This window comes from Herpailurus yagouaroundi, unplaced genomic scaffold (genome assembly GCF_014898765.1).
Source record: "Herpailurus yagouaroundi ecotype Mexico unplaced genomic scaffold, PumYag 160, whole genome shotgun sequence".
Lineage (NCBI taxonomy): Eukaryota > Metazoa > Chordata > Mammalia > Carnivora > Felidae > Herpailurus > Herpailurus yagouaroundi.
In genome coordinates this window covers 53,340,292-53,368,290 of record NW_024412401.1, presented here as the reverse complement: position 1 = coordinate 53,368,290, position 27,999 = coordinate 53,340,292, and the positions used below count along the sequence as shown (strand labels likewise).

Genomic DNA, 27,999 nt, shown 5'->3' with positions numbered 1-27,999 from the left:
TGCAGCAGGTGGCTCCAAATGACTTCTCTGTGTCCCTTCTGTTGGCTTCCTTAAATCACTGACAGGCTGAGAAAGAAGAAAGTCAAGCAGGACATTTGAGATGCCTGTGCACTGCCATGGTTCTGTTATTCCGTAATCATGTTTATTATTTCAAGCTGACAGGTATAGCAGGGGTTACAGCGTCATCTCTTGAAGTCCAAGATCCTAAAAGCGATGCTGATGATGCTTTTCTCTCTTTTACCCCCAGCTTGACATATGGTCCAAATCCAACTATCAAGTTTTCCAGAAGGTAAGCTTTATTTTTTGCTTCTTACTCATGAGCCAGTAAGAGAAATGTGAATGCTTTAAAGTATAAACATTGGTCTTAAGTTAGAGGGTTGTTTTGTGTGTGTGTGTGTGTGTGTGTGTGTGTGTGTGTGTGTTTAACGAAAAAAGCCAGACACAAAAGGTTGCTCGCGATACGATTCCACTTATATGACATTCTAGAAAAGAGAAGGCCTTAGGGACAGAAATCAGACCAGTGGTTTCCAGGGGCTAGGAGTAAGGGCAAGAGATTGTCCCCAAAGGGGCAAGAGGAGATGTGTTAGGGTGATGGAAATATTCTGGATCTTAATTGTGGTGGTGATTGCACACTATTCTGTTTCCAAACTCCTGGAACCGTATACCTACCCTAGAGGAAGACCTGCGTTCTCCTTACTATACAGGGGACACCCCAGTCCTTCCCTCCTGTGTTTGTCTCCAGTGAGTCGCCTTTACTGGGCACATAAAACACTTCACTTCTGCCTCTTCTGGTCACCAGACGTGTAGGGGTTTGCCCCACAATAACAGGCAAGTCCCGGACCCCAGCTGGGTGTCCTACAGCTTAGCTCAGTCTGACACTGTGTACCCGGAGACACCGCAGTGACAAGTTCAGGTTCTTACCCGTGCTTCTGTGCTACCAGCCGTAGATTAGAGGTTCCCTGGCGCCCATCTGTTAATTCGCCAGAGCAGCTCGCACAACTCAGGGACATGCCTACTTAACTCCTCCCAGTTTATTAAAGGACCCGAGAAAGGATACAAGTGAACAGCCAGATGAAGAGGCACACAGGGCAAGGTCTGGGAGGGTCTCAAGCACAGATGCTTCTGTCCCTGTGGAGTGGGGGCACATCGCCCTTCTGGGGTTGTGTTGGCCAGTCTGGAAGCGCCCCGAGCCCTGTACTACTGGGATTTTAAGATTTTCTTTTCTTTCTTTCAAATTTTTTAATGTTTATTTATTTTTGAGACAGAGGGAGACAGAGCACGAGTGGGGGAGGGGCAGAGAGAGAGGGAGACACAGAATCTGAAACAGGCTCCAGGCTCTGAGCTGTCAGCACAGAGCCTGATGCGGGGCTCGAACCCACGAACCGTGAGATCGTGACCTGAGCCGAAGTCGGATGCTTAACCGACTGAGCCACCCAGGCGCCCCAAGATTTTATTTTTAAGTAATCTCTACACCCAGCGTGGGGCTCGAACTCACAGCTCTTGAGATCAAGAGTCCACCAACTGAGCCAGCCCAGCGCCCCTGTGCTGCTGGGAGTTCATGGAGGCCCCCTCACGCAGACATACTTGATAATTAACTCTGTTTCCAGCCCCACTCCCTTTCTCTGGAGGATGGGGGAATGGGACGGAAAATTCTAAGCCTCTAATTACTCTGATCATGGCTTGGTCTTTCTGGTGACCAGCCCCCATCCAGGTGCCCACCCATGGTCCCCTCATTAGAACGAGAGATACCCCTAGCACTCTGTCGCTTAGGGTTTCAGGAGCTCTATGCCAGGAACCAGGGACGGAGATGAAAAAAACACATGTATTTTTTCCTGTTCTCTCACACCTACAAAGGGTGAGTTTTGCTGTACAGAAATCAGACCTTAAAAAAAAAAAAAAGAAAAAAGAAAAACACAGAGGCTTTTGAGTTCCAAGCTAACCCAGTTTTTAAGCTCCATTCCTCAGAGCCCTGTGGTCTACGCAGGTGCCTAGCACAGGCTGAGAGAGGCAGGCTGGCCCCGTCTTCACCCTACCCCCACCCCCACCTAACACCCTGGTGACTTCTTTTTCCAATGTCGGGCTTCCCCACGAAATGGTGTTTGGGAAATGTCGGGAAAAAAAGGCAATGTGACTACAGAAGATCCTCTCCCAGCTTCTGATGGTGGAAGGGGCCCTTCACCGGAGCAGCTCAGCACCTGGGGCTTACGCAGGCTCCCCGCACCCCCCCCACAGTGCCCCAGCCGGTTCCGCTGCGGGGTACCAGCTACTTTCCCCTGCCCTCAGCCATCCCCTGTCTTCTGCTTTCATTCGGCAGTGGACATGATGGAGTTGGTTGCAATTTCCTCTGCTGCCTCATCCAGCTCAGCAACAGTTATTTATTGAGCCCCTTTTGCCATGTGCCAGGCACCTAGCGCGAGGTGCTAGGGATACAAGGGAAAACGAGACAGACGAGGAAGATGACGACTCTAGGTTGTTAATGAGGGCCCGAAATCCAGAACAGGAGGGGCCCCTCTCGTTGGGGCGGTGCCAGGAGGACTTTATGGGGCAAAACCTAACAGGACGGGCACCTCATGAGACGCGCCGGTCGTGCGGAGAGCCACGGGAGATGCTTGGCGGGCCACGGAAGCGGCAGCCCAGAAACCTGGTGTTGAGGAGCACGTTCTAAGCACCATCAAAGGCTGGGCCATCGGAGCGTGCAGTGGAGCAGAGAGGCAGAGCCCAGGCTGGGCAGGTGCCTCTAGGTCCTGCTGCAGAATTTGGATCTTATTCTCGATTCCATTGAAGGGATTGGTGCGGAGGAGGGACACGGTTTTGAAAGCTGAGCCCACGTCATTTCCACTTGAGTCATAGTTGCGTCCAAGGGATGCCAGGTAGCTTAGAGGGAGAGCACGGAGGTTTGTGTTTTTTTGTTTTTTTTTGTTTTTTTTGTAATGCAGGTGAAATTCACACAACATAAAATTAACACAATTCTGTGATTTGTAGAACCTTTGTGGTGCTGTGGAACCCTCTACTCCCAAAACCTTTTCATCACCCCGAAAGGAGACCCCGTCCCCGTTAAGCAGTGAGCTTAAGGCTTTTGTATCAAAGCAGCATAATGGACCAGCCCTCTAATGGTGCTTAATACATCACTCCACGTTGTTCCCTGGACCCTTGTACGTGAAAGGCTAAGATAGGACAGATGCCTGGGGCTAGGAGAGGGGTCTGAGACGCAACACCACACATTTAGGGAGCCTGTAAAAGCATTAAAGTTTCACGATCTTTTTTTTTTTTCTTTTTTAATGTTTTTTTGAGAGAGAGACAGTATGAGCAGGGGAGGGGCGGAGAGAGAGGGAGACACAGAATCCGAAGCAGGCCCCGGGCTCCGAGCTGTCAGCACAGAACCCTACCCGGGGCTCAAACCCATGAACCGTGAGATCATGACCTGAGCCGAAGTGAGACGCTTAACCGACTGAGCCACCCAGGCGCCCCTAAAGCTTCACGATCTTATCACAGTCAAATAGAACATGCAATCCTGGGTTGGATCGTGAAACAAAAAGAGGATGTTAATGAGAAAATGAGTTGAATCAATAGTAAGTAACCAATGCTGGTTTCTTAGTTGTGCCAAGGGCACCCGGTCGTGAAGGATATTAACAGGGGGAAACTGGGCGAGGGGTACGTGGGAGCTGCGTGCACCATCGTTGCAACTTTTCTAGTCCAAAATTGGGTTTATTTTAAAAAGAAAATGGTGGTCTTGACTCCTCTAACACTCCTTTACCCAGCTGAGCTAGCTAGAAGGAGAACGGAGAAAAGAGCCTGCAGAGCCTGCAGGAAAATGTGTGTGGTCGCGGGCAGGCTGCAGCACGTGAGTCGTAGCGTCCTTATCTAAGCGACCATACCTGCGGCACGTACTTGTTGAGCATGCGCAAGGTCTCAGCCTTGCATGCCGACTTTATCCAGGCTGACTGCGTTCGTCGGTTTTCCCCCAGCAGCCGTGGAAAAGCATTCTAAAGAGAAAGGACGGCCGTCATTATCTTGCACTGTGTGTCGCTTCGATGGTGAGGAGCATTAAAGTGGTTTTGTTTTTTTTTTTTAATTTTTTTTTTCAACGTTTATTTATTTTTGGGACAGAGAGAGACACAGCATGAACGGGGGAGGGGCAGAGAGAGAGGGAGACACAGAATCGGAAACAGGCTCCAGGCTCTGAGCCATCAGCCCAGAGCCCGACGTGGGGCTCGAACTCACGGACCGCGAGATCGTGACCTGGCCGAAGCCGGACGCTTAACCGACTGCACCACCCAGGCGCCCCTGGTTTTGTTTTTTTAACCTGCTTCCTCTTGGTGTCCCTCTGTGGTACTGCGATGAGCTCCCTTCCCCGGGCTCCGCACAGGCAGGCGGTGGCTTCGGGGAGCCATGAGCATTGCAGACCATAACCTGGCCTTTTGACAATGGTCCAATTTCCATACAAATACCCCGTGTGACAAGGGCTTGCACATGCTTGCCTTTGCATATATATACGTGTGTGTGTGTGTGTGTGTGTGTGTGTGTGTGTGTATTTTAATGTTCTGTGTAGTATTAAGTATTTTTGAATGCGAGCGTAAAGTTTATTAGGAAGTTGTAAAATGTGTGAGACACAGATTTGGTCAGGCATAGATGTGGAGAGACAGTACTATATTTTTATTCTACCTCCCCTAAAAATAACCCACCAAGCACTCTTTGTATTTGTTTAAAACCACAAACACACACAGAAGCAGTGTTTAAAATTTTATATTAGTCTAGCCAGAGACGTGGAGCAGCACCCCCCCCCCCGAGTTCCTCCCTCGTAGTTTATGCAACGCGTCTGAAGCAGGAGAAGCGGACGCATTTGTAGGGATGGGGGTTTTACCTCAACTGCTGATCGGCGCGTCGTATGTGGACAGAGCCCTTTGTGACGCTCCTTGTCATCCGTACCTTCAACTGTTGTTACCTAAATGGACTTGACCTCTGATACTGACCTGTACTCAATTAACGAGCTGTAATTTGGGGATAGGTGATGGTACCCTCTGATTACAGGGAGTGAAGAGTCCTTTTCCTGTTACAGGGACAGGTAAGGGTTTGCGGGTTAAAGAGTCCTCTGGCTTCCCGACTAAAACATTGTCTGTTTGCTGTCAGTGTAAGGAAGATACTGGAAAATAGTATAGAATTAAGCTCAATCTTTTATCAGGGAAGCTTTTAACTAATCATCATCACATGGAAAGGGTTTGGGGTTTTGTTTAAAAAGTCCTGTGTTTGCGTTAGACGCTGGTGGGGAGGATGGGGACACATAGTGTGGCCTCGCTCACGAAGGGGCAGGACGGTACCTTGCTTATTTTTCTGTGAGTCTCGGGCCGCGTTGGGGGACGGGACACACCGCACAATAGAGCAAAGCTGGGGCCACTTTGCTGCGGGTTCTGAGGATCTGGTGCGATTTATTGGATGCTATTTGGCATTTCAGACTCAGAATGCCAACAGAGAAGAGTTAGGGGGCAACACTTCTAAACTCTCCCTTTTAGTCTCCGCTTTGTCTCAGAATCCTATTTGCTGCTTGTCCACCCACTTAGATTTCGGGCGTCCCCGATCGACGTTACTGGTAGCAGTCCCCAGAAAGCAACTGACAGTGCCGCGGAAAACGTCCCCTCCTGCCTGGCGTCGGCCCTCTGACACCCACGCAGGCGGACCAGGCAGGGGAGGGCTAGTTATCCCCACTGTCCGGAAAGGCCGGACCCGAATCAGGAGCAGAGTGCATTTTCAGACGACAGTGACACGGTCAAGGAGCATCCTTGGTCATCGGTAAGAGGGGCTCTCCCTGGCAGAAAACAGTGCCCGTGGTGACAGGTGCCGCAGCTGTGTGCCGCCGGCCCCGGCCTCCTCGAACGGCGGGAGGCACCCTCTCCCAGCATTGCTGTGCCACAGAGCGCCAGGACTTCCTTCGCCACGTGGTGGCAGTTACCGCGGATTGTGTATTTCCCTGCCCGCAAGCAGCCGCGGCGGCCGCAGAGAGAGGCGTGCTGGGAAGGTGGGACCCCTTCCGGGTCTTGCCCTCGATGCGACAAAGCAAGGTGGTGGGAGGGGGGCTGCTTCACAGAGCCGCGCGGAGCTCACGCTTGCCTTTTTATTCCCGGAAGATAATGTCAGGAGCTAAGAGAATAGAAGCACACGCCTGTCAAATCCTCCTCAGGCCGCGTGCGCGGGACTCCCTGGGTCAAAGACAGGCACACGAGGTCCTGTCGCAAGTCCCCCCACGTGAATCGAAATGTGGCCTGCCTTTTGTCTGCAGCGGGGACTGTCAGTAGGCCCTTTCCCTCTTCCTCATTAGACCCCTTCCCCCGGCGGAGGGCTGGGGACAGCGTGCTGTGGGGCCACGGCTGCCGACAGGCTCCTGTCATTTCCTGCGGTGCCCCGGAGGCTCTGTGCGCTTCGTCCTAGGGCGAAGAGGCTTTTTATAGCCGGCCCGTCTCCAGCAGAGCAGACTCGGAGAATGGGACTTAGGAATGGGGGGCCGTCTGAAAGGGCAGAAGCACAAAGAGCCAGGAAGGGTTTCAGGCGTGTTCGTATTTTCCTGACATTTAAACTCTGCAGGGGCAGCCACCGTTTTCATCTTTAGCCTCCTCGTTTCAAAACCGTGTGCGTTTTCATCCCGGCACTTAGGGAGAGTGCGAGCAAATCTGCGGCTACTTCCTGCGTTAAGTCCCGGCGGGGAGGCGGAGAGGTGGGGGCGCGTGTGCAGCCGAGACGGGCAGGTGGGGACGGGAGAGATCGTACCACGGGGGCTGGCGCATCCTTCGCGACGTTTCCAGTCGCAGGGAAGCACAGAAGCCGTAGCCCGCGGATGCCCAGCTCGGACTCCACAGTCATCGTTCCAGAGGCTTCAGAGGAAAGCGCGGCCCTCCCCGGGCCGTGCGGTCGCAGAACGAACTGCGGCATTTGGCACCGTGTTCCTGTGCCTCCCGCTGCTGCCTCGTGTGCCCTGGCGCTCCCAGAAAGATAAAACGAGGTGCGAGGGCCAGCGGGCCAACCCCAGACCAGGGGTGGTGCCAGAGGAAGGCCTGCGGGGGCCTAGACCGGGCCATCGACTCGCTTCAGGGAAGGAGCGGTGGCAGACAATTCCAGGGTCGTCCCCGAGGGCAGCCTTTCCCGAGCCGAGAGCCGGGCGGTATTGAGCGGGTTGGATAAGCAGAAGGAAGACGGGAGTGGATGTTGTGGCGCGCCAGCCCGAGGGGCCCTGGGCGCTGAGAGTGGCGGGGACGGATCATCACTGTCCGCCTGCTGCTTGAGTACTGCTTCGTCACCGCCTTTTCTTGTAAGGGGCACGTGCGAGTATCCACAGAACAGATTTGATCATTCATTTCCCCCTCGCGATAGCCCGACACCGTCCTCCACAAGGCGCCCTCCGCCACCGCCGAGCGTGGTAATGCCCGAGAGCCTTGTTCGGGTACTTACTATTACACCGTTCCACGGTCGGGGTGGAGGGGGAGGGCACGGCCCACCCTGCTGGAGGCGGTTCTTGGCTCTCTGCCGGTAGAGGAGGCAGGGAGTCGGCCTCATCTCTGTAGCCGGCTTCTTCCTGACGGGTGGCCCGAGGCTCCGTGCGCTCCAGGCCAGAATCCGGCAAGTGCTTCCGGGAAGCCTGGCCCCCCTGCATTTCCCAGCCCTGTTCCCCCGGGCCCCCCGGCGGCCCCGCCCCCCCCCCCCCGCCCCCGCCCAGTCTCGGGCCCCGGTCAGCATTCCCCGCAGTGACCCTTCCAGAGACTGGCAGTCCGGCACAGTGACTGAGAGCCGTTTTGCCAGGTGACCGCTACTCCCTCTGTGGCCCGACTTGCCTCAGTTTCCCCGTGTGTAAGATGGAGCTCAGACGAATACTCGCCTCAGAGAAGTGGTGGGAGGTTGAGTCGACAGGCATGGAGTGCACGGGGCGCCTCCAGTCCGTGGCTCCCCCAACTTCCCTCGGGTGCTCGCCCGCAGTGACCGCTCTCCTCTCCTAGGGGAGCTCTCCTCCCCCGGCCCATCTCCCGCCTCGCTGACCCCTCCTCACGTCTCCTCTTGTCTTCACTGTCACCTCTTCGCAGTCTCTTCACTGTGGACACAGTAGAGAAGACTCAGGCTCTAGGGTCAGCCGGGCCGGATGTGCAACCGGCTCTCCCCCACATGGACTCGCCAGCTGGGACTCAGCGTCTCCACGCTTCAGGTCCCGGGGCCGTTACAAGGGGAAATAATACGGGCGCCTGGGGGGCTCAGTCGGTGAAGCGTCCGACTTCGGCTCAGGTCGTGATCTCATGGTCTGTGAGTTTGAGCCCCGCGTCGGGCTCTGTGCTGACAGCTCGGACGGAGCCCGGAGCTGCTTCAGATTCTGTGTCTCCTTCTCTCTCTGCCCTTCCCCTGCTTGCGCTCTCTCTCTCTCTCTCTCTCAAGAGTAAATAAACATTTAAAAATATTTTAAAAAAAGAGAAAAAGAACCTACTTTGTGGGGTCCATATCGTGAGGATTCTGCATGATGATAAAGCTTAAGAGTGCTTGGCACTGTGGCTGCCCAGAGGAAGTGCTCAGTGAGTGATGGCTGCTGTTACCCTGTGGGGAAGGGACGCGGAACTCAGAATCCATGGCCAAATATATACATACAGCCCGCTTGACGTTACGTGTTCTTAGTGAGGTAATCCAAAGACCAGCTGCCACAGCAACCCACATGCTCCCACCAAAGCGACAGCCATCTTCAGTTCTGTCCGGGCATATGACCGCCCCACCCGGGCACAAAGTGAGCCGTACCCAAAATTACCACCGCCCAGCAGTGCCTCTTGGGCAGCCGTGACGTGCTGGCATAGAATCATGGTCCCAGGACCTGAAACGTTCCCCCGTGTCCTGAGAGGCCCAGGGGCACCTCTGGTGATCCCCAGAAGGCGCCCGAGAGCAATGTGTTCCGCCCTGACGCCCCATCTCCCCCGCCCAGCAGGACCTGGGCAGAAGGCAGCCAGCATCAGGGCGGCGGGGCTCTCTCCCAGCTCTGCAGACTCTGTTCTTTTCCCTGCGGTTGCCTCGGTTTTCATAGGGAAGTAGGTGGTATTGTCTGGGTTTTCTTGGGAGCCCAGATGTCTTTGGATGTGTTTCTCTAACTGCAAGGCTGTTCCTGCAGAAAATAACATCACACCAAGTGGGTACAGAACAGTTCAGGTGTCTTTGGGCTTGGACTCTCCTGGCAGCCAGCAACAGAATCTGGCATTTTACCATCTGGAAAGCACGGAACTGGTTTTTGTTCATCTAAATGAAGAGCTTTAATTCCTTAATCCTGGGAAATGTCAAGGACCTTTTGTGTGCAGCTCCTCTCAGCCCTGCACGAGGCCTGTGGCAGAAGCTTGAGGCTGGTCAGCACTCTGGAGAGTTCCCTCGTGGCCACCCTGGGCTTTCCCGTTCACCCAGGCCCTCCTCCCGGCAGCGCCCCGCGACCTCTGCCTTTCCCACTCCCACACCTCCACTCTGCTCCCCGAACGCCACTGGCCAAAAATAAATCAATAGAATCTCGCCTACGTTGTCTGTCATTCACTCAGGGTCCTACCAGGTGAGTGGCACCAGCACGGAGCCCCCTTTTTGAGCATTCTCCTCTCTGTAGATGCCCTGAGCTAGGCCCACGGAGGCCACACGAGGCCAGCATGACCTCATCCTCACGGAGAACACAGCCTGGGGCCAGGCAGGGCTCCTGCTTACAGGTCAGGCAAGTGCGGGGCTGGGGTGTCCACAGATGCTGCTGAGGGTTACGGGCGAAGGGACAGAAGGACCAGGGAAATAGGTTTGGGAGGAGTCAGAGTGGCCAGCAGTGACAGAGTATGTCATGAGGCCGAGGGACGCATGGCTGGGACCTCCAGGTCATCCGGGCCCTCAGGCGCCACATCACGGTGTTTCCAAGTCCCCCGTGGTGTGTGTGTGTGTGTGTGTGTGGGTGTGTGTGTGTGTGTGGTTTGTTGTCGTTTGCCTCCGGAAGCCGTCAGCAACCCGCACTCAGGTCCAGGGGGTTGAGGGGCTTCCCTTCAGGGTGTCCGTGGCATCTTGGCTGCAACTTGAAAGAGATCGGGGCAAAACCCCAAAACCAAACAAAACTCCTTTATGGAAGCGCTGGTAGGTGCCACGGGCTGTGGTCGATACTTGATAGACCAGGTCTCACCCTTCTCAGACCGAGCTGCGTCTCAGAACTGTGGCCGCTTCTCAAGCCAGAGGGAGCAGCCGCGTCCGTGTTGACCCGTCTAGTTCCCACGCGGGCAACCCTGCCTCTGCTCTCCCACCCCCCTCCCGCCACCCCCCGGCGGCACTGCCCGGCTCCGGGGACAGCGAGAAGCCCTTCAAAGCCCATGCAGACGGCCCCTTCATCGGCAGAGAGGGAAGAATCGATCTTGTCTAAGTAATCCCCGGTCCCCCCGGGCTGCGATGCTCTCGCCTCGGGCCTCTGGGCCTGACGATCCCGCGGCATACAGATCCAGGGTGCGGATTAGAGACTCGGGGCACATAATAAAATGAAACCGCCAGCTTCCGCTCTACTGGACTTTTATCCCAGCTTTAGAGCCTTGACCCTGCTCCGGCCCCGTCGCCCCCACCCCCAGCACTTTCAAGACTGACTTCATAGCATTCCCATTTGGAAATAATGATGGCTTCTCTTTTCATGGAATGAGTACTTCGGGGCCGTTTTAAATATTCTTCATAAAGCCCGTGCCCCTCCTCGGAGCAGCGTGGCCGGCAGGGACCGCTGTCTCGTTGAACGTTGAACACACGGCGTTCCCGTCTTTGACTCCTTGGACCCACAAAGGATGTTCTCATTCTGAGAGGTTGCTGGGGCCCCTCTCCTTAAGGGTGGGTCTGTCCTTGGCAGAGCTCTGAGTGGAGACCCCGACGTCCTGGGCTGCTCTCTTTGCGCATTAAAGTACATCCAGTGAACAGAAGTGTGTTTTTTTCCTTTGGGTTGCAGCGTGTTACAACCAAGTAGCAAATACCTCGTCTGTGCTGCACAGCTCTTGGAGGCCATCACCGTGCGAGGAGGCTGCCGGCACCGAGAGCAGTCTGTGCGGACGGTCTCCCGGGATCCGAGCTGGGCTCCCCCGGCTCTTCGTGACCGGCCCAGAAGTCGAGGACCGCGCGGGGAGGCGGAGGGCGCGTTCCTGGAGGGGGGTGGGGGGCAGACCAGCCCGTCCTTTTTAAAAGAACAAAGGGCTTCAGTGTCACTGCTGGTTGGCCTGAGGGTGAAGCTCAGCACAGGGGTACCCTCGGGGCGTGCAGTCAGGCCCTGCAGCTGCGTCCACTGAAAAGCTCGACCTCCGGTGCCGGGGATCCCAGCCTCGTGTTCCTTTCCCAGGGCCAGCGGGGAGAGCGATGCGGCCAAGGTCACCCGGATAATTAGTGGTGAATCCAGGACTGAACTCCGGTCTCCTGACAGTTCCACATCACCTTTCCCGGCACGCCGCCTCTGGTCATGTTCCTGTCGGCCAGAGACCGCGTGGTCCCTTCAGAGTTTGGGAAAGCAGGTATTGGCTGGAGGGAAGCCAGAATCTGGGGCTCCACCTTGCCTCTCTTTTAAATAAGCAACTTCTGGACACCTGGGTGCTGAACTGGCCCTGTGAACCTTGCGGGACACGCTCAGCTCTCCTGGCTTGGCAGTGGCGGCCTCAGGCCGTGGGCTCTGTGCTGACAGATGCCTCGCTCGGTGCTCTCCGTCGGTCGCATTAGCAAGAGCGGCACTAACTGCCAGAGCCCAGGTGCGGGCTCAGCTCCCACCGGCTGGTGGGACGCAAGCGGTCCGTTCACCTGTGGTCCCTAATGCTGCTGACAGTCACTTTGGGGAGCTTTTTAACCACACACATCCTGGCCCCCAGCCTGGACTACCTTCTAGAAGCTGAGGGATGGTGCCTGGCGCCCCATCACCTCTGCCGCCCTGCGGCCTCCCCACTCCGGCCCGGAAGCCTCGGCAGGGTGAAGCCTACGACCTTGGCAAGCTCAAGAAGCCCCGAGGGCGATTCCTGGGCCACCAAGCAAGTCCCCTGACTTAACGCTGGCTCCGCTTACGATGTTTTGACCTTACGACGGTGCAGAAGCGACACACATTCAGCAGAAAGGACACTTCACATTTTGAATTGGATTTTTCCTCCCGCTAGCGGTGAGCGGTCTGATGCTGTCTCGTGACGCTGGCCAACATCTACAGCTCCAGTCAGCCCTGCCGTCACGAGGGCGACCCCCCCCACCGACGACTACTCCGCTGGTCACTTTTGGTACTGTCTTCAGTACGTTGCACGCGATATCCAGCACTTTATTACAGAACAGGCTTCGTGTCGGACGGCTCTGCCCAGCTGTAGGCTTGCCCACATGCCGGGAGCACATGTAAAGTAGGCCAGGCTAAGCTGTGACGTTCGGTAGGTTGAGTGTATTAAATGCGTTTTCAACTTAGCGTGGTTTTATCGGAACATAAGCCCGTCGTAAGTCGGGGAAGATCTGTACGACAGACTCTCACTTTAGGGAACTGCTGAGGAGTGATAGTATGTTGAGAGTTTTTGCCCCCTTCCTGTGTCCCGCCGACCCTTACACTTGTCACCGCTCTGTCCTTGGTTCTTCCTCTACAGATCAGAGACCAGAGCCTTTCTGGTCACCGTGAAACCTGGGCTCTGCAGGGCGACGTTAAGCAGAAAGTAGCCTTGCGGGACCCCCCCCCCCCATTCTCTTTGCCCCACAGCTGGCCAGAGGCCACCAGTGGGAAAGAGGATTCGGGCTTTCTGTGCCAAAATCGACGTGGTGCCATAGGACCTCCCCCACTCGTTAGCACCGTGCTTTTGATTGCCCTTGATGAATGTGTGCGCACACTGACCGAATGCCGCTGGCTGCTGTTTGCCCCTTTCCCCTTCCCCCTTCATTCCGAGCGTCAGGGAGACTCCTCCAGTCCAGAGACTTCCTGAGGGCCCACCCGTGTCGGGCTCTTTTGGGCTGGGCGCCTGGGATGTGGCAGCGAGCAAAAGGGACAGGGAGAGAGAGTCGTGTGAGCGACAAGCACTGGGGCGGATGAGACTGGCATGGAGTCCTGCCCCCCCCTCCCCAGGAGTCCTGGGGGCCATTCCCTCCTAGGGAGGCGGTGACCAGGCTGTGCCACCACCGTCTGGAGCCACTTGGCTGGGCCTGTCACCCCGCCTCCCTGCGACTGCTTCCTGTCTTGGGAACGGGCGGTCTCATCACGGCGCCCTCCTGAGGTGAGTGGAGGGGGGGGGGGGGGGGGGGGGGGGGGGTGGGCGGGGAGGGAGGGGAAGACTCACGGTCGGTGGGTGCTGTTTGTCAGGCGCCGTCCCAGTGCTTCCCTGGCACTGGCTCACGCAGTCCGTGCCCGAGGTCACGCGGCCCCTGAGTAGCAGACAAGACCCAGACCCGTGCGGGCCGGCTCCCGGGCCCCAACCCCTTCCTGGCTGTGCAGTGCGCATCACCTCGCGCAGGGCCGTGGCCCTCACTGCAGGCAGCGCTGCCGTGGCTTCGGCCGACCTAACTCATGACTTCCCGAGCACCCCTCGCTCTCGGGTTCCGGAGTGCAGACGTCAGAAAGGCTCACACGCAATATGGGAGAGGAGCCTTGGGAGACTTGTTTTGACTGGCATCTCCTTCACCAGTGTGACTGGCAGCTGTTTCAAGGGCTCTTGAAAGATTCCTTTCTCCCTCCGAGCTTAGTTCCCTGACAGTCTGGGGGCACAAAGACCTTCACCTGTTTGAGCTGGGGACACAATTTCGGTAAGCCCCGGTTGGCGGAGGAGGACGATGCCGAGAGAGGGATAAGGCCCCCCGGGGCTGCGATGGGCACGTCACTCTCAGAGAGGCTCCCGGGCAGTGCTCCCTTCGGGATAGAGAGGGAAGCACACCCCAGCCTGAGCCAGAACAGTTTGCTCTGCCTGGAGGCGATAAGGGACACCTCCTGGCCAAGCCAGGCTGTCTACTCACTGGTTTGGGGCAGCTTTTTTGTTTTTAAGTAAGCCAGACCCCTGACGTGGGGCTCGAACTCACAACCCAGAGATCAAGAGACACGCTCCAGAGTCCGAGCCCGCCAGGCGCCCCTGCTCACTGCTGTTTGAGTGGCCCTGTCTCTCTGTGCGGTGCTTTCACTGGTCACCTGGCATCGCTGCCCCTTTCCTGTTCTTCCCAAGGTCCCCTATCCCGCTGGTTTATTGTTTCTTTCTTGTCTTCTCCTCCCTCCCTCCCTTGCCAGGGGCTCGCAGCTCAAGGTCTGCTTTGATCTGTTTGCAGGCACTTTCGTAACCAGCGGTGAGTGGAGGGATGAATGGTCTCCCCTCCTCAGGAGCATCAGTGCCCCTCCTCAGCCTCCCCTGCTGGGCAGGGTGGCTTTAATCTCCCAGTGGAATCGTAGGAGCTGTACCTTACAATGGGGCCTGAGCCTCGGCTGGCCTGGCACACAGTGGATTTCACCTAAATTAGTTAATAGCAATATTTTTTTGTTGCCCCAGGCCTGTTTTTTCCCCCCCCATCTTGGATGCTGAAGGGGGGGGGGGGGAGGAGCCTGTAATATTGAAAAGTGTAAAACAAGGAAACATTGAAGGTTGAATGAATGCTTGGACAAGAAAGGAAGAGCGTTATAGGTGAATTCCCCCCCCCCCCCCTTCTGCAGCCATGCCGTGCCTGGTGCTTTGGAGTTCGGCCACAGGAACCCCTGAACCAGGAGCGGAAGAGTTTGTGAGGAAGGGAGGGGACATACGGTAGATCAGCCAACTTTGTTTCCCTTTATTACAATGTCTGTCATCAGTGACAGAGAGTTGAAGAAACTGAAATCAAACATCATTTGATCATGGCAGCACAAAAACAAACAAACAAACAAACAAAAAAAAAACCCTGCCCCCGTTGGGCGATTTAAGGGAGTACCTTACACTAGACCATCCGAAAAAGTGGCTACGCTTGACCAGATGGCCAGCCCACTAGCAGCAAAGCTAATTGGGTGCCCTCTCTGGGAGCCAGATGCCGGAACAGTGCCGTGGTACCGAGAGCTGTATCTGGAGGGCATTCCCCAGTTCGTCCAGTTCTGCTCCAGAGTAGCTAGCTGACCAGCAGCCACATTTACAAACCTCCTAACCTGGACCTCCCATCGGGACTCCAGCTTTCCAAGAACCTTAGGCTGGGGCGTGTGGGCAGATGATGCCGGGGGCACCTGGAGCGTGTGCCTTTTCCAGAACCAGGATTGCTGGCCGGGGGTGCCTGTTGGGGAGGGCTGGCCTAGGCGTGGGCCTCGCGGCCTCTGGGCTTAAACTTAAACCCAGGGCCCCTCACCGCCTGTGTGACCTAGCCATCTTCCCGGCCTCCGGGAATCTCCTCCTCCTCTTCTGTAAAATGAAAATAAGGAGAATACCCACCTCCGTTCACTTGCCGTTTGCTGCTCAACTTTATAGGTTGGTCATCCGTGTTAACAATTGTACAAAGAAAAGCAAAGGAAATGTGCAGCCAGACACGGCATGCCAGCCTGGGGTGCGGGCTCTGGGTGGCCAGTGTGACTGGGGAATCCAGCCCCAGGACCGGTGCTCACGCTGCTGAGACGGACGGACCTAGGCTTGTCCCAGAGGCCTCCTGGGACCGCCGATGAGCTTTCCGTGTCCTGGGCGAGGAGCAGCCCGAGCCAGTGGACAGCTCGCCTGGCTTCCCTGCCATGACAGCAACTGATGTGCGGGGCCGAGCTTGCTCGAAACACTGAAACGGGTAGTAGGCGCTGGGGTAAGAATGCTCCAGAAACTCCCTCTTCCGGAAATTTCCTTCGTAATGGCAAATGTGATAGCCCACAGAGGGGCACCTGCATGGGTTGTCCCGCTTGGCAAGGGGTCTGGGTGGGTAAGAACCAGCCTCCAAGCTCAGGGGCCGTGGGGCCCAGTTTGCTTTGCTGTGTTTTGTAGCCATTAATCTCACCCCCCCCCCCCCAGTCACCACCCACCTTCTTGCCAAGTTATCATTACTACTGTTTAAAAGAAAAAAGAAAAAAAGCATTGCTCATTTTAGAAGGCTGTCTGTCAGGAATGCTTAAAATAAAACCAGTCTGCACTTGAAAGAGTAAGTACCACTTCTCTTGAAAGTCACTTCGGTGACAGTTTCTCAGCCATGTTGGATCCACGACCTATAGCTGTCCTTTCGAGAAAGCCAGGGCAGGTGTTTCTGGTATGTGGCCGTCAGTGAGTGGGCACTTTTTTTTTTATTTTTATTTTTTTAAGTTCATGTATTTACTTTGAGAGAGACGGTGAGAGAACACGCACGCAGAAGCAGGGAAAGGGCAGAGAGAGAGGGAAAGAGAATTCCAAGCGAGCCGTGCCCTGTCGGCACAGACCCCGACTTGGGGCTCGAACACACGAACCGTGAGATCGTGACCTGAGCCAAAACCGAGAGCCAGACGCTTAACCAACTGAGCCACCCAGGCACCCCTGGCGAGTGGCATTTTTATTTCTGTATTCTACAAATGTGTATTGAGCACCTGCTCCTGCTAGATGCCAGCCAGGTGATGTTCCAGGCCTTGGGGACGTACCACGAACCAGATGGGCATGATCCCTGTCCCCATAGAGCTCATCACCTTGTGGCTTCACCAGCCACCAGGCAGGCCATGAAAGTCCAGCAAGGGAAGAGTGCCCAACCCAAGGGCGGGAGGAGCGGAGAGGGAGGGGAGAGAGGCAGGGCTGCCTTGTGGCTGGACGGGGTGTGCTTCACACGCACAGCCATTTATTTAGAGAAAGTGAGGCTCAGGTAAGCTAGGGGGCCTACACCCTCCACCTTGGGGTGTGGCCTCTCTGGCCTTAGGTGTGGACACAGCAGGACTGATTTCCAGATCGTGTGCAGCTTTGCCTTGCGGGCCTGGAGCAGCCTTTCGAGTTTCTTTCCACCTGATCAGTTCACCCCACTGCTGCTTGTCCCTTACTGTTCTGGTGACAGCTGGAAAACTGAGGCATCTACGCAGCGTAGACCCATGTTTACTCTTGCTCACAAAGGTGATCGTTTTATCTGGGGTTTTTTTTGTTTCGTTTTGTTTTTCAACCACAACATTCATAATGACGAGAATCCCTAGTGAGGACCACCCGATAAACCACGAGTGTGAACACAACTGTCAAATTAGGTACAGTCTATTAACTTGCTGATTGATGGCAGGCATTAGCAATTTGTGGTGTCCAATTTCAGAACTACAGGGGAGCTGAAACTAGTCCTTTGTTTTCCAGAAGGGACACTGAGACCCAGAGAGATTAAGTACTCGAATCAAGGTCAGCGGACAGTGCTGGGGCTTCAAGCCAGTGTGCGTTCTGTCTGGTCACCGAATGCCTCTAGTAGACCTGAGGCATTCATGCCCTCGGCCCTGCTGGCAAAGCCTCTACTCCAGTTTGGGGACAGTGGGGGGGGTGTGGCCCTCCGAGATGCCATAAATAGGCCACAACTTTTGTTGGAGAGAAGACCACACTTTGAGCGTCAAGGCTCCTCAGAAAGGTAATAGGAACACTGAGGCCCAAGAGAAAGATCAGAAATTACCAGATTCCTGGTCATACAATCTCTGTGACTACAAATTATGAGACAGAATGAGAATGACAGAAAGCAGAAAGACCAGTTACCCTGCCAGAGAAAGGGTTCCATTGCAAAAATGAAGTCGAGGTGGCTCAGGTGGTTAAACGTTCAACTCTGGGTTTCGGCTCAGGTCGTGATCTCACGATTCATGGGTTCGAGCCCCCAGGAGGGCTCTGCACTGACAGCACGGAGCCTGCTTGAGATTCTCCCTCTCGCCCTCTCTCTGCCCCTCGCCAGCTCACACTCTCTTGCAAAACAAATGAGTAAACGTCTCAGAAAACGACATGAAGTCGAATGTGCACAGCTGGAGAACCTTTGCGTTCATGCAGCGTTCCCTGCAGCGACTTGGCTCCATAGCCTCTCCGTGGCCCGCCGGGTCTGTGCCTCTCTGCTGGCCTGTGGCCACGCCCCCCTCACAGGTGCTCCCGCCCACCCGCCAGGGTTTTCCATCGCTGGAACTCAACTCCATTGCCTCCAGGCCCGAACACTTGCGTCCTCCCCGCCGCCAACTTCGCTAATTCTCGTACTTCCGATCGTATTCTAGATGTCCTTTCCTCCAAGAGGCGTCCAGAGGCAGACTGGTTTATCCCATCTAGGGAATGCATTGGTTTTGTTTTCTCTGCGCTGGTTCGGAGGGGCATCTAACGCCACTCGTTGTCCTTGGTTCCAGGTGACAGACCACGCCACCACCGCCCTGCTCCACTATCAGCTGCCCCAGATGCCAGACGTCGTGGTCAGATCCTTCATGGTAAGTGGGCTTCAGAGCTGAGCCTCCTACGGAAACCTTGGTGCCCTCCCAGTAAGAACAGGCAGTTCAGAACGCAGCTCACAGTGGGCCAGGGCCCCACAACAGCCAGCGTAGAACCGATGCTTCCTTTAAACGGGGAAGGGATTTATGAGAAACCGTTTCCCACTTAATTAACCGGTGTTTTCTATCGTGCTGAACAAATGGTGGTTTCAGATGTGATCTCCCAACACTGTTTCCCCACATTGATTTAGTCAGTAGATATTTATTGAGCTCCTAATCCATGCCAGGCCCTGTGCTTGGCACTGAGCAGGTAGCAGTGACGAAGATACATCTTGCGGTGCCCCCAAGACGTGGAGCTCGGGATGGGGAGTGACCCCAAAAGAGCCAAACGGCCGTTGCGCCGGTGTGTTGGAGTTGGCTCCTGCCAGCTCCCGTGAAGCGTGCGGAATTTGGCAACCCGGTTATTCGACCGTCGGTGGCTTGCAGTCGAACCCCAAGGTTTACACCACGGAAATCGGCAAACGCCGCAAGTCAGGACTCCCCACCACCCCAGGGCTGAGTCAAACGCGTGCTGCGGCCCACATCTGTCCCGCGACCCCCGTTTGGCCCGAGCAGGGCCGTCAGCCGGCCGCACCAGATCCTGACGGAACCGGCAGCTGTTCCAGCATCGTGCCGACGCGGCCTCGTGCCCTCACCTCAGCAGGCGCCCATCTTTCACCGCGGCTGAAACTCCCTTTGCCGCTCATGCTCGAAAGGCTGCCAGCTGGAGACCTACTCAGAAGACCTACCTGTTCGCAAGTCCAAATCCGTGTTGACAGCCAGCTGCCGTGGCGCTGCCCGCGTATCCCGTCACGGTTGGCCTCGGGAAGTGAGCTGCCCAGAGAACCTGCCGCTCATTTCTTGGAAGACACAGACCCGACCTCTCGATCGGCGCCCACGGTGCTGGGGAGGGCGGACAAGCAGGCCCGGGCAGTCCGCAGAGCCGTGCGCGTCGTGGTTCCTTCGTGTGTCTGGAGGACAGTTCCGCCGACAGCCTCCAGCAGGCTCCTCATTTTCGGACGCGTACCGAGCGTCGCCGTCTAACCTAACACGTGTCGTGCCCAGCTTCCCTTTGGCAACTGACCCTGGGACTCGGGGACCATTTGCATTTGATCGGCACTGGAGGATAAAGAGTTTAGCTGAGTGATCCATCGACCCCCTCACGTTTGTTGCCAGAACCTCAAACACCTGGCCTTTGGAAGGGGGCAGTGTCGGGGGGCCACGGTCTGCCGCCACGAAGGCGGCTGCGACGAAGACAGAAGGATCTGTATCGATAAACTCGACCTGCCTCTTCAAAGAACACTTTTCTCTTATGGACGTAATTCGGGAGGACATTAAATGATGAGATTCACGTGCCCCTGTCACAGTGAGAACGTGCTTAACTTGCTCGCAAGCCTTTTGCTGCGGGGTGTGGGTTGGGTTGAGTTTTCTTTTTTTTTTTTTTTTTTTTTTGTAGCGAATCTCCTTGAGTTTGGGAATTGAGTTACGGGAGCCTCATCCTTATGTATGATGCCCGAGAGATTTCTGCTCTCTGAACCACTCCGGGGTGTATTTGCCGCTTATTATGTTACCCGATGGCACCAGGCTGTCCCCCCGCCCCCCCGCAGGTGCAAAGGGCCACATTGTGACAGTGAGTGATGACCTCTGAAATCAAATTAGAAGGAAGGCACGTTGACCTCAGTGGAGGGTTCGAGCATTGTCATCGACGCGACGTCTTCCTTCACACGTGTCTGTGCCCGCTTCTCGGTAGCGAACGAGAACATCAGTACGCATAGTCGGGAGACACGGGACACAGAAATGAAACGTGGTTACGCGTGGCCCCGAGCCACGGGCTGTGCGCTAGGGCACGGCCACTCCTGTGGGAGGACTTCGTGCCCCTGAGAGCAGGAATTTCTATTTTAAAAACTCCCTCAGTAGGGAGGGGCAGGGGGAGCTCCAGAAGTGACAGCCAGCAGTGTTACGACCTTGTGGATGGCGCGTGCAGCTTTCTGTGAAGTCACAGGCTATCTTTTGGGGCACAGCCAGCTTAAGTCCTCTGGCCTCGAGATCATTAGGCTCGACAGGAAGGATGACATTGGAAGCTCCCGGATCCCATTTCTTTTATTTGTCTCTTCACTTCTCTTTTTAGACCTGGTTACGAAGTTACATAAAGCTGTTCCAGGCTCCGTGCCAGCGCTGCGGGAAGTTTCTACAAGATGGCCTGCCCCCCACGTGGAGGGATTTCCGAACCCTCGAAGCCTTCCACGACACCTGCCGCCAGTGACCCCGCCCCAGCCCCGGGCCAGCCTCCAGGCTCTGCCCCGCACCTTCCCAGATGATCCCTGGATCCCTCGGTCAGCCTGATGGCTCGGCCCCGTCCTCACCGCGTAGACTCCAGCACCCCACTCCTCCCCGTGCGTAGTGCAGCACGTCCTACCTTAAGGCTGAGCCACTTGCGGAACAGATTCCTTCTCGTTTTGATGGGACTAATTACCCACTGCAGGTGGTAAACGGAAGGCAGAGAAAACCTTTTAGAACTCAGAGTAAGGAACTCACGCAGCATGCTCGTCCTTGTGTGTTGGCGAATGATCCTCCTGGGCCTGTGCTCTAAGTCATGTTCACGAGCCATTATCGTCTGAATAAGCCCATGTCCGTACATCCTGTCATGCTGGGCGTTTTGTTTTGTAACTTTTTTTTTAACATATATATATATATATATATATATATATATATATACACACACACACACACACACACACACACACAAGCAGTAAACGTTTTGTACCCAGGACAAGGCTTTGTCTCCTATCTCTTAAAGCACCTTCCACATTCAGTGTAGTGAACATGTGGGCAGATCTGGGCCTTTTGAAGAAAAAAGAACAGGAATGTCTGCATTTAAAACCTTGTTCTTTCTGAGGACACAGTTTCTTGCTTCTTGCTTAGGAGAGAGGACAGTGTTGGCAAATATTCCATTTCAAAGATGTTTTTGCAGTTTGAAAAACGGATTGTTCTTTTTGAGGAAAAAGCGCACAGATGTTTCTTTTTACTAAGCCAGTGGCACATGCATGCCCAAGGGAAAGGAGTCTGCCCGTGTCGGCAGCTAGAACGCGTGTGAGCGGGCGTGACGGGGGTACCTGGTTCGTAGGTCCCAGGTTTTGTCCTAAACGTTACTGTGAACAGATTCCAGCCCAGTTTGCTGAGGACATTCAGGGCCTTGACCCCAACATCAAAAGCTAGAACCTGTTTGTATGAAGAAATGTATAAGACCGGGCGAAGCTCTTGAAGGATGGGGGAGCTTCCTAGAGCTTTTCCGGCCCAGCCTACGCTACAAATGTTCCCTTTGCAACGAAGACGGCAGAGGTGTCTTGAGGTGGCCAAAAGAGCGAGTGGTTCCTGGGTGACTTCTGGTACCGCTTAGGCCCTCGCACCTGCCCCTACCAGGCTTAAAGGAGCTGAGGACAAAGGATCCAGTGATGGAGAAAGGATAAGACAGTGCCGCTTGGGGCGTGGCCCAGCGGCGGCAGCAACTTGGGGACAGATTAGAAACACAGAGCCTCAGGCCCCGCCCCGGGGGACTCTGCTGTGGGCCCAAGTCTGAGAGACCCCGTTCAGGAGATGGGCGCCCCGTCTGGGGAGGTGTGATGGGAGGCAGCGGGGACGTTCCCACACAGCCAGAGATTCCAGACTAAATACCATGGTCGTCACGTTCAAGATGCTGTCGCTCATGAGAGGCACCATTATTTCATGAACCACTAGGAAAGAAAAACAGGCTGCCAATTAAACCGTGGCCCAGGCCTTAATGAGAATCCTGTGTGACACATGAGTCGGTCACACCAGCCTTTCATGTCTTCCAAGGGGGTTGGCGATTTCTCCCGCCTGAGTTTTACTGTTTAGCGTGGGACAGACGATCCCCTCGCCCGGCCCCTGGTAACAGAACATAACACGCTCCTTTGACTCACGGGTAGCTGCCTTTCTTTGGTCTCGTGAGACGCTTGTCTGTTGCTCTGGGACAAAACACAGAACTGAGGACACAGGGTAGGTGATAACATGTCATCTCACTGCTGCACACCTTTTGGGAGACATTTGAACGGCACGTAGACTGACCTCTGCGGGTCTGCAGTGCGCGTTGTCGCGTGCAGTGATGATGGTGTGACCGGCTGTGACCACGCTGGAGCCCGTGGAGGGCCAAGTGCATCATGGCTGCCAGCACCCACCAGCGACTTTGAAAAGTGCGTTGGGGGGCAGGGGGGCACTGATGAGATGAACAGTAGATCGCCTTGTGAGAGAGCTGTTTGGATCCTCCGGATTGCCCAGATCGGAGAAGGGTCCTCGCTAGAACCAGGGGCTCTGACTGCTGCCAGCCCCTGTTTTCGGGAGAGCGAGCCAGCCGGCCTTGAGTCCAGAGCCTGGGGCGGGCAAGAGCTTCTGCTTAATTGACCCTGTTTTCTCTTTGTCCTACTCAGTGACACCTTCTATTCGTGACGAACGATGCTTGTTTCTCATTTACGGGGAAGGTATAAAGTTTCCATTTTGAACAAGTGTATTTAGGCAGAAAAGTGAGACCATTAGAGGAAAAACATTAAATAAATATTGGCACAGCTGAAGCGTGGCTACAGCAGAAATGGGGGTGGGGGTGCGACCGGGGAGGCATGCGCAGCCAGGGCCTGAATCCTGGCCACCTGCCCCCAGTGCTGGGGGCCCAGACAGCTCACCCTTCCTTGGTATGACCCCCGCTCCCGCTTCTGTGAGATGAAGGCTGACAGTGATGGTGAGAAAGGGGAGCTGGAGGGATGCGTTTGGGGCTTTTTCAGTTTATTTATTTATTTTGAGAGAGAGAGAGGGAGAGAGAGAGGGAGGGTGATTGGGGGAGATGGAGAGAGAGAATCCCAAGCAGACTCAGTGCTGTCATCGCAGAGCCTGATGTGGGGCTCGATCTCCCAAACCGTGAGGTCACGACCTGAGCTTAAATCAAGAGTCGGACGCTTAACCGACTGAGCCACCCAGGCACCCCAGGGGTGGGGTTTTATAGATGAAACAAGATGGGCCATGAGTTGATAATGAACTATGGCTGGGCATTGGATATGTGGGTGATGTTAGCTGTTCTGTTTTTCTATATTTTATGTATTTTTTCTCTATATATTTTACATATACATATATACTTTTCTCTCCATATACATGATATATATATATATGCTTTTTAAAAAAAAATCTTTCCCTGGGGCACCTGGGTGGCACGGTCGGTTAAGCGTCCGACTTCAGCTCAGGTCACGATCTCGCGGTCCGTGAGTTCGAGCCCCGCGTCAGGCTCTGGGCTGATGGCTCAGAGCCTGGAGCCTGCTTCCGATTCTGTGTCTCCCTCTCTCTCTGCCCCTCCCCTGTTCATGCTCTGTCTCTCTCTGTCTCAAAAATAAATAAACGTTTAAAAAAAAATTTTTTTTTTTAATAAAAATAAAAAAAAAATCTTTCCCAAATTAAATGTGGGGGGGGGGGGTGAGAAGTACAAGGGCCGGGCCAGTCACCCACCACGGCCTTCCCATCTCTGGCATTTCTGCTCTTCGGTCCTGAGAGGGGAAAGCTGAAAGGAAGTCGTACTGAGGTCTGGCGAGTTGAGCGAGGCTGGAAGGGTGACGAGCTTGTTTGCGCCAAATCCACGAATGCTTGGCGGCTTGAGAGACGGACACGAGGGAGACTGGCTTTGTCGTCGGCCATTAAAATCCAGACAATGTATTGACCCCAAGTCGGCACAGGTAGGGACTGGGGGTACGTCGGGACCAGTTGCAGGGTGGCCGGGAGGCCTGCTGCCCCAGGAGCGAGGGCATCAGGTTCCGGAATCCTCCTTTGATGCCTCTTGCGGATAGGAGCGTGGCCATCAGTGAGCGTGCTGCCCAGATGCTACGTAGGCTGTCCAAGGTGACCTCTAAGCCAGACCTACCAGGTACAGTAAGTGACTTAGTCGTGACCCCCACAGCTCGGCGTCTGCTCTGGGCCAGGTGCCTCACCCCAAGTGGGCGCGTGCTGTTTCCCCTCGTCGCACAGACGGAACCAGGTGAGGGTCTCACGCAGCAGTCTACCCAGGGGCTGGGTGTCAGACCTCGTCACCACGCGCGGTGGCTGCTTCGCGGCAAAGCCGCCTCCTGAGAGGCAAAGGGGCCGGTCCCCGCTCTGCCGCGGTGTGGGACCTGAGTTCTCTGGGCCCGAACTTAGAAATCTCGGTCCTGCGCGTGCCCCTGTGCCGTGAAAATCCGTGAGGCAGGTACCTGTGCCGTCTGCCGGCCGGGTGACCGCTCGTCAGCGGGGCGGTCGTTAGGACCTGACAGAACGGAATGAGGAAATCTGGGCAGGGTTGTCCAGATTTTTTTTTTTCCTGAACTAAATTGGGAACTGGCCTTTTGGTATCGAGTGATATTTTTCTACTTCACACCATCGACGGAAAGCCGTAGGCACGAAATGGTGATCTTTCAGTGTTAACGTGCAAACTCTCCATCGCGTTAAGACTGTCAGGAGTGCGGGCCTGATGCTAAATCGAGAGCCTCGTAAGGTCACCCTCGTGGGGAGGAGAAGGGACATCAGCCTCACCACCAGGATCTCACAAGATCTGGAACCTTGGCCAACTTGACGGGAGGCATCGTCAGGCCATCGGGTGTGCAGGAGAGAGGACAAGGTAGAACGATTCACCTTGCTTGTCTGCGCCTCCCGGCCTCTGCATCTCTGCCCAGGATGATCTCGGTGAACTTTAATTGTCCTGCATCTGACAGGAAAGGGTGGGCCGATTCCGTTGCACCTGCTCGGAGCTCATTCAGGCCTGCCCGACGCGCGCATCGAAGACGAGCCGGCGCAGGGGTGCTGTGGGCGAGCCTGCCTGCCGTCAAGCCCTTGCGGTCTGTCTGCGCCTGCTCGGGGGAATAATCAGGCTTCACTTTCTAGGACAGGCGGGTTTCTTTCTCCCGTCTCTGCCATCGTCCCCCCCCCCCCCCCCCGCCCCCATCCCCTCCCCGGCTCCTTCAGTTAGCGGAAAGGAACCTCAAAAATCACTTTCAAGTTGAATTTTAAATTGCAGGTTGGCCGCTCCCTGTCATTAGTGCTGGAAGAGACAAACCTTAGAGTTCACGAGCACATCCAGGTAAAGCGCCATCTCGGCAGCTTTAAGATGATTAGTTACTCGAGGACAGCTCCAGCCTGTCTCTGTGCCAACTGAGTTTGAAATTTCCACTGGAGATTGGCCGTCCTCTGGGACCATATGAGCTGTGGTTTGGTGCTGGCTGAACTGGCGGGTGCTGCCGGCAGCCGGCTTCAGTGGCACCGTGCTTGTCCAAGCCTGACAGAGACAAAAGAGTGACGTGTCCCTCGGGGCGGGTGGGGGGACAGGGGGGCGGTGAGAGAAGAGGGCTCAGGGAGAGAGGCAGGAGGACAGAGGCCAGGAGCCTGGGAGCCGGCCGGGGACACCAGCGAACCTCGTCAGCCCCCACGCCGTGGGATGGACTGTTACTTAACTGCACTGTCCCAGTTCCCTGATTCCTACCTCTGTTGTCTCCCATCAGCTTGCTTTCTTAATTACTAGAGGGACGCATGTGTTCCTTTTATGGAAAATTAAGAGAATGTGGACGAGCAAAGAAAAGAATAGCCATAATTCCCACCCACCAGAGATAATTAACAGAGCATTTTGCTGTATCTCTTTCCAGACCCTCATATGGGTATGTTTGTGCGCATCCCATTTTTTTGCCAAAAATAGGATCCTGCCGTATTCTGTTTTGAAACCTGCTTTCTTTTTTTCCCGTTTAGCAAAGGCTAAGTTGCTCTAGTGCAGAGGCCCCAAAATACAGTGGCTTAAAGAATGTAGACCCTTCTGGGGGGCGCCTGGGTGGCTCAGTCTGTTAGGCGTCCAACTTCGGCTCAGGTCATGATCTCGCGGTTCGTGGGTTCGAGCCCCGCGTCGGGCTCTGTGCTGACAGCTCGGAGCCTGTTTCAGATTCTGTGTCTCCCTCTCTCCCTGCCCCTCCCCCACGCACGCTCTGTCTCCCTCTGTCTCAAAAATAAAAATAAACATTAAAAACAAAAAATTAAAAAAAAATGGGGACACTGTTCTTGCCCTGAACCCCCAAGGAGGGGGCGGTTCCGATTAAAGGACTGTTCCGCTGGGTGCAGCCACTCGGCGATCCTGTTCCTCCTACCCTGTCGCCCTACCGCCTGGCCTAGGACGCGGTCTGCATGGTGGCAGCTGGGCCACCGGCCCCTTCCAAGTTCACTACAAGGGAAGGATACGTGGGAACACGTACCCGATGTTGTAAGACCCAGACCCAGCACTGGCACGTGTCATTTCCGCTTGAACTTCATTAGTAAGAACTCAGTCACATGGCAGACCCAGCTGCAAGGGCCCCTGGGAAATGTGGTCTCTAACTGGGCGGCCATGGGTCTGGCAGAAACTCTCTCTGAAGGGAAGCAAGCCTGTTCTGGTGGATGGTCAGCAGCCTGTCCCGAACCTCTTCCTGCCTCGGGAGTGACACTGCCCTCGGGGTCCCGTTTGTTTCATTTGCTTTGTCCTGAGTTTTGGGTTGCGATGGCCTTCCAGTGTCCGATGGCCACAGCGTAGACCATGAGTCTCCTGCTGGCCTCCTGTAGCTTTTTATTTTACAGTAATTGTACGTTCAGGGGAAGTTGCAAAGATGTGTACGGGAGGGCCCGTGTGCCCTTCGCCAGCCGCCCCCCACCCCTCCCCGGTGTTCACATCTACAGTAGCTGACGTTGGTGCAGTGCCCAGAGTTCATCCAGACGTCACCAGCTCCACACACGCTGTGCGTGTCGGTGTGTAGCCCTCTGCCCTGGTGCCGCTTTGTGGAACCACTGCCACGGTCCAGACCCCCTCGTCCTACCCCTTTCTAGCCATGCACGCCTCCTCTCCCCATCCCTGTCCCCAGGCAGCCACCGATCCGTTCCCCATCTCCGTGACCGTCTTTGTCACCTGGCGTCACATGCCTGGAATCACGCACCGCGTCTCCTCCTGAGGTTGCCTTTTGTCGCTCAGCCTCGTCTCCTTGTGGCTCACCCAGGTCATTGTGCATATCAGCCAACCACTCTTCTTCATCGCTAAGGAATATGCCGTGCCGTGTGTCACCACACCTCGACCGTTTATCCACGCGGGGACGTTGGGAGCCTCCGGCTTGCAGCTCTTCGGGGTAAAGCTGCCGGGAGCATTGTGCGCATGTGTCTGCGTGGAAGTGGACGCCCGTGAGGACGATCGCTGGGCCGCCCCGTAAGTCCGTTTTCAGCTCTAAAGGAACTGCCAAACCATCTTCCAGAGTGGCTGTGCCACTTGACTTCCCCGCCAGCAGTCTGAGGGATCCGGCTTCTCCACATCACCACCGGCGTCTGGCGTGGGCGCCACTTCCTGTTTTAGCCACTGGACAGGTGTGAGGCACCAGCTCAGTGTGCTTTTTATTTGCAAACCTCCCCCCTGGCCCCCCACCCCCAAATAGCTAACGCTGCTGAGGAGCCGGTCGTGGGCCTGTTTATTTACCATGTGTGTATCAGCCCAGGTGAAAGGTCTGTGCATGTGTTTTGCCCATTTTCCACTTGGATGATCTTTTACTGTTGAGCGTTGGGAGTTCCTCTTACATTCTAGGTGCGGATCCTGTGTCGGTCATGTGACGTGCACGTATTTTCTCCCGGGCTGTAGCTTGCCTTTCATCCTCTTCAGGGGATCTTTCACAGAGCACACATAC

The 27,999-nt window shown here is 55.4% G+C and overlaps 1 protein-coding gene and 1 long non-coding RNA gene across 6 annotated transcripts in view; both read left to right on the top strand.

The window, feature by feature from the left end:
• Positions 1-27,999, top strand: part of MED27 (mediator complex subunit 27) — a 248,821-nt gene that overhangs the window by 179,284 nt on the left and 41,538 nt on the right. For 2 of the 5 annotated variants that reach the window (XM_040482702.1, XM_040482699.1), the window contains 3 exons: positions 248-289; positions 18,188-18,265; positions 20,433-21,015. In XM_040482702.1, coding sequence (XP_040338636.1) covers positions 248-289; positions 18,188-18,265; positions 20,433-20,567 — 255 coding nt within the window. In that variant the 3' untranslated portion in view covers positions 20,568-21,015. The other 3 variants (XM_040482700.1, XM_040482701.1, XM_040482698.1) reach the window with 3 other exon arrangements.
• On the top strand, positions 3,404-6,913 carry LOC121035138 (uncharacterized). The gene is made up of 2 exons (XR_005792766.1): positions 3,404-4,052; positions 4,279-6,913. It is a non-coding gene; the product is annotated as an uncharacterized LOC121035138 (long non-coding RNA).